This window comes from Castanea sativa, chromosome 4 (genome assembly GCF_040712315.1).
Source record: "Castanea sativa cultivar Marrone di Chiusa Pesio chromosome 4, ASM4071231v1".
Taxonomy (NCBI): Eukaryota; Viridiplantae; Streptophyta; class Magnoliopsida; order Fagales; family Fagaceae; genus Castanea; species Castanea sativa.
In genome coordinates, this window is record NC_134016.1 from 44,854,063 (window position 1) to 44,864,422 (window position 10,360).

The 10,360-nt window shown below is 38.1% G+C and overlaps 1 protein-coding gene across 1 annotated transcript; it reads right to left on the reverse strand.

The window, feature by feature from the left end:
• Nucleotides 1–8,230: 8,230 nt before the first annotated feature.
• On the reverse strand, nucleotides 8,231–10,360 carry LOC142632120 (phenylacetaldehyde oxime monooxygenase CYP71AN24-like). Its single transcript, XM_075806536.1, has 2 exons — nucleotides 9,401–10,360; nucleotides 8,231–9,141 (listed from the first exon to the last, which is right to left on the reverse strand). The coding sequence occupies exons 1-2, from the start codon at nucleotides 10,330–10,332 to the stop codon at nucleotides 8,526–8,528; spliced, it is 1,548 nt and encodes a 515-aa protein (XP_075662651.1). The 5' UTR covers nucleotides 10,333–10,360; the 3' UTR covers nucleotides 8,231–8,525.

Sequence of the window (10,360 nt, forward strand, 5' to 3'; positions counted from 1 at the left end):
AGGTCATCCACCTCCACTTCTAATCCTTCTTTTGAGAGTGATAGGTTCTTGAGTGAGAAGCATCAAGAGACTTTTGAGACCCTTAACACTAAGAGGAAAATTTGGGCTGAGCGTAGGGTTCTATTAGATGAGCTTGATCCTGCCATTAGGGCAAACTTTGAGCGTCGTGGCTGGTTACCTCTTTTGGATTTTGATGCTCCTCCTCCTGCCATCTTGATTAGAGAGTTCTACTCGAACCTCTCTATTCACCCTTATGATTTCGGCACTCTTGTGAGGAGTTGGATTCGTGGTGATGAGTATACCATTACTCCTTTGGTAGTGGGTAATGCTCTCGGGGTGCCTCTTATTCAGCATCCTGTTTACCCCTATGATGTGTCTCCTCCCCTAGACAACATCATGTCCTACATCACCGGTACTTCTATCCGGTGGGGTTTTGATCCTCAGATCACTTCTGCTGAGCTCACTAAGTCTACCTATCTTATCTTTAGGATAGCGTGTCATTCCCTGTGGCCTATTTCGCATCTGCACACCATTCCTTTGGAGCGATGTGTATTTTTGTATGCTTTGGTTACGCATGCTCCTATTAGTTTTCCTCACCTGTTTCTTTGTTCTTTGAACGAAGTGTATAGGAGTTCATCTATTGCTCTTGCTCTTTTTCATCCTATTTTCATTCATAGGATTTTGTTGTTTTTTGGGTTGTCCGACTTTCCCGTGTCTGAGCCTGTCCATGTTATTGTTCCTATAGGTGCCACTTTCCTTAGGCAGAGGGCTGCTCAGATGAGAGAGCGCTCTAAACGCCCACGAGCTGAGTCTTCTGGTACCGTTCCCCCCTCTTCTTCTACAGGTGTTCCTTCTGGTGATGAGTCTACTGATCCTGTTGGCGATGCTACTGCTGATGTTCCTCCGCCATCGACTTCGGATGACTTTGACATTCGTCGTATGTTGGAGTCAATCGACTTCGGATGACTTTGACATTCGTCGTACGTTGGAGTCTGTCGTGATAGTTCAGGCGGCTCATGGTCAAATTTTGGTGGACATTCTGGATGAGATCCGTGCTTTGCGAGCAAACTTGGCACTTCTTCACCGTTCGCCTTTGCCGCCTCCTTTCGGTGATGGTTTTTGATTTGTTGTTTGGCATTCCGTCACAAAAAGGGGGAGTAGAGTTGTTGATTGTATATCTTAGGGGGAGTTTGAGTTTTGGTTATTAGAGTTTTTGGGACTTTGTTCTTTGAGAGCCTGTGGAGATTAGATTGTATCTAGGTGCTTCACTGTGTATGTTTTGTTTTTGGCTCTTGGTGTATTCTAGATAGGGGGAGTTATTTTGTTTCTTGTTTCACTGCTTATAGACTTACTTATGATTATATGTTATTCATTGATATCATTGCTATTTGTCTATATTTTGTGTTTTGTGAAATCAAGAATGTTATGATTTTTTACTTGTATTTTCCACACATACGTTTATGCGTTTTGTTTAGTATTTCAGGAAATATACAGGTTGATTCAATTAAGCTGCTGTCTACACTTGCAACTGATGGATAGTAGTTAAGATTGGATTTGTTTTGATGGGCATATTTTTGTAAAGGGCTTTTCTTTGTAAACTTTGAGTTTTTAGTTGTGTTTTGTCATGGATTGCCAAATGGGGAGTTTGTTAGGTTCTAAGTACTTAGGAACTAATGTATTAGAACTCTAATATATATTGTTGGCAAACCATGATCAAAACAGGTGTCTAGTTGTGTTTTAGACTTGCTCAAAGTATGTGATTTATGTAAAGTTGGAATTGAGTTAACTGCAGAAGTTACTGTGCATTTCTGCCTGACTCAATCGATCAAGAATTAGACTCGACCGATTGAAAGCCGTGCAGATTATTTTTCTGCAAATTTTCCAACTCAGCCCTAAGCCCATATAACGTGTAGGGTTTTATATTTTGTCCTAGGTATAAAAGGCAAACCCTAGCCACGTTTTTGAGGTTGTTGATATTGCTGTTTGTGTGAATCTCTTGTGTGATTTGAGAGGTGCTTGCCTTCACACAAGCTTGGGATTATCAAGAAGGAGATTTCTTCGAGAGCTTGATGATCGCTCAGTTGCTGCCATAAGAGCTTAAAGATACACAAGCAGGGGTGCTTGTACTTGCTAGAGAATCCAAGAAAGAAGGAGTCCGTGGTCTCGGAGCTTGCACGTGGTCGTGTCAGTAAGTTCTACTGGTGGGTAGCAATAGGATGTTAGTGGTCTAAGTTGCTATTGTACACTTCGATTCTTTCATAGTGGATTCAAGTTTACCTTGAGGATAGCTAGGTTAAATCCTCCCCAGGGTTTTTACCGGTTTGGTTTTCCTGGGTCATCATATCTTTGTGTTTTTTATATTCTGCACTTTGCATTGATATGATTATATGATTGTGTTAACCTATATTTGGAATTTGGACTAAGTAATAACTTGGCTTGTTAACTAGGTTAATCCAATTGTGTGTTAAAGGGGTCTAAACAAACTCTACAGAATGGTTGTTTGCTTTAGTTTAATCTTCTTATTTGCATGCACTTGATTCTAGGAATTGCTTTTTATAATGTAGTTTTCATTCATAAGTTGCTATATCACTGTAGAGGTTTAAAACATAAGAGATACATAAGCTACAATCATGTCATAACTATTTTTATTACTCACTACAAGAAAATCGAGCTACTGCGGTGGGTTTTTTGCGGCGGTTGCGAAAACTGCTGCTATATGTCACATACTGCGGCGCTTTTTTGGTCTACCGCTGTAGATGAAATATATTGCGGCGTTTCATTGGTCCACCGCAATAGATTTAGCCTTTTGCGGCGTACTACAACGGCGCTCTATAAATCACCGGAATACACGTGTTTTAGCGGCGTTAGACATAGTTATAGCAGTGCCCTATAAACCCGCCACAATAAATATACCCTTTTGTGGCATACAACAGTGGCGGTATATAAAACCACCACAATATATAAGTTTTTGCGACATTTCTGTTACTTATAGCAGCAGCTTGGATGATCGCCGCAATAGATACTTTTTTTCGATGCTTTTTCTTAGTTATAGTGGAGGTTCGGACCATCATAATAGACCTTTTAATTGGCCACGTCTTGTCCAATTATCCCACTGCTGCTTTGGCCTAAGCGCCATTTTGGCCTTTCATTTCCCTCCTCTTTTTTATTTTCCAATGTATCCCTTTGTTGTTAGATCTAGGAAAAAACCCACACTCTCTCTCTCTCTCTCTCTCTCTCTCTCTCTCTCTCTCTCTCTCTCTCTCTCTCTCTCTCTATGTATAAGCTTTTTCATTACCAGTCCTTTAGAATTGGTCACCACTAACGTCCTTCGCCGGCATTGCTAGAAAGATTTCATCGATCGTCATTAGCTGCCATCACCACCGCTGGCGTCCAAAAATAAATATTTTAAAAAACCCAACAGACGCCATTAGCCATCACATCGTGGGTACCAAAGCTGATTCATCTTCAAAATCGATTGCAACGCTGCAGCATTGATGGGTTCTGTTTGGGGAAAATACTAAGCCTAATTAATTTCAGGTAGGTTCTGTTTATTTTGGTTCTGGATTATGTTTATTTGATGTATCAGTTGTGTGTCTTTGACACAAAATCTCTTTCATTCTCAAAATCTCCAAACCTTAGCTCGCCGGGGACCCACTGCTACCCACCCAACTCGCTGGAGATCGAACTCGACAGAGACCCACTGCTACTCATGTCGTCGCCAATCTCCAGTAAGCATCTGAATTTTATTCGGCTTTATTTGTCCATGCATGTGCCTTTATTTTCAAGAATCGATGAAGAAAACCATATGCGTTTTGTAGAAAATTTGGAGAAACACTAATCAAGCAAGCAGAGTTACTCAAGAAAGATCGTATTGGAGCCGCAATTGATACTTATAGAGAGGTACATTGCGCAATTTGATTGGATTAATGAATAGTTTGAGGCATGGGAGAGTGACCATGCCATGGTGGTAGTGTTTTGTTATTAGTACGATTTTTATTATAAATTTGTGAAAATTGTTGGGTTATGAATAAATTTGGATGAATCATGGACTTGGGTATAAAGGGGGTAATGATTAGACTAGTGAATAGTTTTTTTGTGTGTTTTATGTGATTCAAATAGTAATTTGGCTAATGAGTATAAGTTATAGCTTGTGATTGGTCACAGTATTGTGGAGTTTGATTAGAGTAATGAATAGTTGAGGTGTGTGAAAGAGCCTGTGTTGTTTGCTTTACATGGATGGAATGGTTGTTGGTTGATAAGTCCTTAGTATAGAATGGTTGTTGTTTGCTTTACATGGATGGAATGGTTGTTTGCTTTAGTTCCATCTTCTTATTTGCATGCACCTGATTCTAGGAATTGCTTTTTATAATGTAGTTTAAATTCATAAGTTGCTACATCACTATAGAGGTTTAAAAAAATAAGAGATACATAAGCTACAATCATGTCACAACTATTTTTATTACTCACTACAAGAAAATCAAGCTATTGCAGCGGGTGCGAAAACTACCGCTATATATCACACACTATAGCGTTTTTTTGGCTCGCCACTGTAGATGAGATATATTGCGGCGTTTCATTGGTCCGCCGCAATAGATCTTGCCTTTTGCGGCATACTACAGTGGGGCTTTATAAACCACTGCAATACACGTGTTTTAGCAGCATTAGATATAGCTATAGCAGTGCTCCATAAACCCGTCACAATAAATATACCTTTTTGCGGCATACAACAGTGGCGGTATATAAAACCACTACAATATATAAGTTTTGTCTGCATTTCTATTACTTATAGTGGCAGGTTGGATGACCTCCGCAATAGATACTTTTTTGCGGCGCTTTTTCTTAGTTATAGCGGAGGTTCGAACTGCCATAATAGGCCTTTTAATTGCCCACATCTAGTCCAATGTATCCCTCTGTTGCTTTGGCCTAAGCGCCATTTTGGCCTTTCATTTCCCTCCTATTATTTATTTTCCAATGTATCCCTCTGTTGTTAGCTCTAGGAAAAAACCCACACACACTCTCTCTCTCTCTCTCTCTCTCTCTCTCTCTCTCTCTCTCTCTCTCTCTCTCTCTCTCTCTCTCTCTCTCTCTCTATGTATAAGCCTTTTCATTACTAGTCCTTTACCACTGGTCACCACAAATGTCCTTCGCCGACACCACTAGAAAGATTTCACCGACCATCATCAGCTACCATCACCACTGCTAGCAGTAACCAAAAATAAATATTTTTAAAAAAACCTAACAAACCCCACTAGCCATCACCTCGTGGGTACCAAGGTTGATTCATCTTCAAAATCAATTGCAACAGTGCGGCATTGATGGGTTTTGTTTGTAATACTAAGCCTAATTAATTTCAGGTGGGTTCTGTTTGTTCTAGTTCTGGATTATGTATGTTTGTTGTATCAGTTGTTTGTCTTTGACACAAAATCTCCAGACCTCAACTCGCTGGAGACCCACTGCTACCCACCTAACTAGCTAGAGATCGAACACGACAAAGACCCACTGCTACTCATGTTGCCGCCAATCTCTAGTAAGCATCTAAATTTTATTTGGCTTTATTTGTCCATGCATGTGCCACTATTTCAAGAATCGATGAGGAAACCCATATGCGTTTTGTAGAAAATCTGGAGAAACATTAATCAAGCAAGCGGAGTTACTCAAGAAAGATCGTATTGGAGGCGCCATTGATGCTTATACAGAGGTACATTGTGCAATTTAATTGTATTAATGAATAGTTTGAGGCATGGGAGAGTGACCATGCCATGGTGGTAGTTTTTTGTTATTAGTACGATTTTTATTATAATTTGTTGATAATTGTTGGGTTATGAATAAATTTGGATGAATCATGGAGTTGGGTATAAAGTGGGTAATGATTAGACTAATGAATAGTTTTTTTGTGTGTTTTATGTGATTCGAATAGTAATTTGGCTAATGAGTATATGTTATAGTTTGTGATTGGTCACAGTATTGTGGAGTTTGATTGGAGTAATGAATAGTTGTGGTGTGGGAAAGAGCCTTTATTGTTGGTTGTTTGCTTTACTCGGAGCTTGCACGTGGTCGTGTCAGTAAGTTCTACTGGTGGGTAGCAATATGATGTTAGTGGTCTAAGTTGCTATTGTACACTTCGATTCTTTCATAGTGGATTCAAGTTTACCTTGAGGATAGCTAGGTTAAATCCTCCCCAGGGTTTTTACCGGTTTGGTTTTCCTGGGTCATCATATCTTTGTGTTTTTTATATTCTGCACTTTGCATTGATATGATTATATGATTGTGTTAACCTATATTTGGAATTTGGACTAAGTAATAACTTGGCTTGTTAACTAGGTTAATCCAATTGTGTGTTAAAGGGGTCTAAACAAACTCTACAGAATAGTTGTTTGCTTTAGTTCAATCTTCTTATTTGCATGCACTTGATTCTATGAATTGCTTATTATAATGTAGTTTTCATTCATAAGTTGCTATACCAATGTAGTGGTTTGAAACATAAGAGACATGTCTTCATTTAAAACCCCATAGGTTGTTAGGTCTAAAAGGGTTTCTTTCTTTTTATTCACTATTAAGTTTTTTTTTAAGAGTTTTTTGTTGAAATATGTAATATAGTATTGAAACAAAGTTTGGCTATAGATATGAAGATTCTAATTTATGTCTGCCTAACCACATTTTTGACTTCTATTCAAACAATCTAATAAATCATATTTCAGCCTAATCCCATTGCTTTGTAAGTTAAACTTTTTTCTGTGTTTCATGATGATTTATGTTTAAGGTAACTTAGACTTGGTGTCCTTCGTCACCTTTTGCTATTCAATTTTCTAGGTACATTTTCATTGTTTTTCACACTTTCAATGTAGCTTGCTGGAGTCTACGTTGAGAGTGACAGCAGGACCAAGACCCAGAGAATGAAAGCATCATTTTTTTATTTTTTATTTTATATATTACAGTAGTTTATGCAGCCACATTGGGGCATAATGTAAAAAAGAAAAAAAGAAAATTTTAATTTGAGCAAAACAATTGGCCTTGGTGGCTTGTAAATGATTGTAGTTTTGAATAAAAAATGACATTTTTTAGCCTTGTTGATACCACAGGGGCACCCCCGATGCATGCTTTGTATCTTAATCTACTTAATAATGAAGAACATGCTTGCCAATTCTCTTTGGACCAAATGGAATCTCACCCCCTTAAGTAAGGGTTGAGGTTTAGCTTGTGGTTCAACACTTTGTTGGTATCTAAGTTATTAGTATATCAATTATATACTAATTGTAGCTAAATTACAAGTCATCCAATTAGATTTTGAGATGTTTAACTTGTTCCCATTTTTCGCCTTGGTAATATTTTCTTGTCATTCTATTCCATTTATACGCACTTATTGAGTAATCGTAATTTGTATGTAGGATGTTCTTCCGGTCCAACAATCTTTAGCCCTCCAAAAATTGTCAGGCGCATCCCATCAGCCAAGCAGCTTATAAGTTTTATCTTAGTGTTCGAGGACTTTTTTGTGTACAAAGAACTACATTTGAACAACCGCATTTTTTGCAAGTGTTGAATGATATTTTTAAACACTTTGGAGTTTTGATTATGGTATTAGCTTAATTTGAGCGGTTGTTTTATTCAAAGGACCGCTTCTTTTTTTTGTTAATCTTATGATGATGGTTATACACAATGTTATGTATTTGATAATATATTTCTATGTTAATATTACGTCATTTTGGAGACATTTGTGGTGTTGTTAATTAGTTACTTTTGTGGTATTGTGTTAGTAGAGCTAAAACTATTACAAGTTCTTTGTAACAAGTTTGTGAACAATTTATTAGCAAATAGTGGTTTTAAAACCCATTGGAAAAAAAAATACCTATAGTGGCAGTCAAAAGCGCCGCTAAATGTATACATGTTATGTTTTAAATGAAGCCATATAGCGGCGCTTATCGCCCGCCACTAATGGTTCACACATATAGTGGCGGTCATATCCGCCACTTCAAGGTGCATATGTTTTGTTTTACATGAAGCCCTATAGCGATGCTTCTCGCCCGCGGCTAAAGGTTGCCACATATAGTGATGCTTCTCGCCCGCTGCTACAGGCGCAATTAGTCCTTTTTAATTGATGCCCTATAGCGGCACCGTATGCCCGCCACTAAAGGTGGACATCAATAGCGATGTTGCTAAAAGTCAATTGATCCGAATTCTAACCTCATATGGTGGCGGTTTTCTGCCCACTGCAATAAACCAAAACCACCATTAAAAGGTGCATATACATCGGCGATTTTTGTTACCACCGCAATAAAGCTACAACGACACTTCAATAGTGACAGAAAGAAGCATTGCAATAGCACCCACAGCTAAAGGTCAAATCTACCTTTAGTGACTGTTGAAGTCCCTTTACATTTATTTTGATAAGTAAGAGAAGACAACATATTATAAAACAACATTTATTTTGATAAGTAAGAGAAGACAACAGATTCTAAAACACAAGAAGATAATGAGGAAAGCTTAAGTAGAGATTGAATATGCATAAGGATGACCTATAAATGGAAATATCAAGAAGAGTGCAATATTGGTACAAGATGGAGAGGATTTTTCCTAAATGTTGTGAGAGCGTTAACTTCAGTCATGTCCAGGTCTTCTCCTTGTGCATTAAGGGTAGGCAATTTCCAATCAAACCAACATAAGAGGTTGGCAAGCACATATTCCACTACAGCAATGCCAAATGTCAATCCTGGGCACCCCCTTCTCCCACCTCCAAATGGGATGAATTCAAAATTTTGACCTATGAAATCAACTGGGTTGTCTTTGAATCTCTTTGGGATGAATTCTTCTGGCCTATCCCATAGTTTAGGGTCCCTTTGGATTGCCCATACATTGACAAATACTCTTGTTTTTGGCGGAATATCATAACCTCCAAATTTTAAACTTTCTAGTGTTTCTCGAGGTGCAGAAAGTGGAGTTGGTGGATGCAATCTTAGACTTTCTTTGAGGATACATTTCAAGTAATCCATTTGATTGATATCATTGACATCTATCTTTGACTTATTTCCCACCACTCTTCTTACCTCTTCTTGTGCTCTTTTCATAATACTTTGATTTCTTATGAGCTCTGCCATTACCCATTCCAAAGTTGTTGAAGTTGTATCACTTCCTCCAACAAACATGTCTTGAAATTATGACAAATTAAAACTTTAGGTATGTTTCCGATGGTAGTAGCTAGATCACCTTCATCTAAAGTGAATTATTTTTTTATGGTTAGATTAAATATTACAAATCTGAAGATATATCCTATGCTACATCATTTAAAATTTTAAATGACATAACAAGTAGCACTTTATACATTATCAGTTTCAAAAACATAAAATTTTAAGAACAGAGTGTCTGAGAGAGAGAGAGAGAGAGAGAGAGAGAGAGAGAGAGAGAGACCAGTAGGATTGCTTTGAGGTTGTCATGGCTAAGCTCAAAGTCAAGCATGCCGTTCTTTTGAAGTTGGAGGAGAATATCCACAAAATCTTTCTTATTGGGATGTTCATCTTCACGTTTCATTGTCTTGTGTTCTTCAATTACTTGATCAAGAAAATCATCTAGTTCTCCACAAGTGGATTTTAGACTTGGTTTAAATCCCGTTAGAATATCAATCCAACCCAAAAAGGGGAAAAAATCCTCCCAAAAAAAAGCGGCTAATAGCACCATTACCTTTCCTGGTAGTTCTGAAGACTTGCCCTTACCATCCACTTCTCCAAATGTTTTGCCAAACACACATCTTGTAACAATGTTGTTAGAGTTTTCAATCAATAACTCACTTAGATTAATAGAAACCCCTTTGAGGCACAAGTCACGTACCTTATTAATCAATATAGAAACTTCTTCTTCCCTTGTATATTGGAAATATTTCACTCTTTTGAGGCTCAAAAGTTCTAGGACACAAATTTTCCTTACTTGCCTCCAATATTCACCATAGGATGAGAATGATAAGTCTGTGCATCCATAGAATAAGGAATTGGTAGCCGTGGTTTTTGGTCTGTTTGAGAAAACGATGTCATGTGTTTTCATCATTTCTCTTGCCATATCTGCAGATGATACCACAAGTGTTGGTGCATGGCCGAAGTAGAAAAACATTACAGGGCCATACTTCTTAGAGAGGGCTTGAAGAGAACGGTGTGGAAGTGAGCCAAGCTGGTGAAGATTGCCAATGATTGGTAGCTTTGGTGGGGATGGAGGTAAATTGGGTTTTCCACTACTTCTAATGCATTTGAAAACATAAAGAAAAGAGAAAAGGAAAAGAAGAGGGAGGAGGGGAATAAAGGTTATTTTGTATTTCTCTTGCCATGATTGTTGTAACAACAGTAGAATAGCCATTTCCTTTTCAAGTGTCTACCAAAATGCA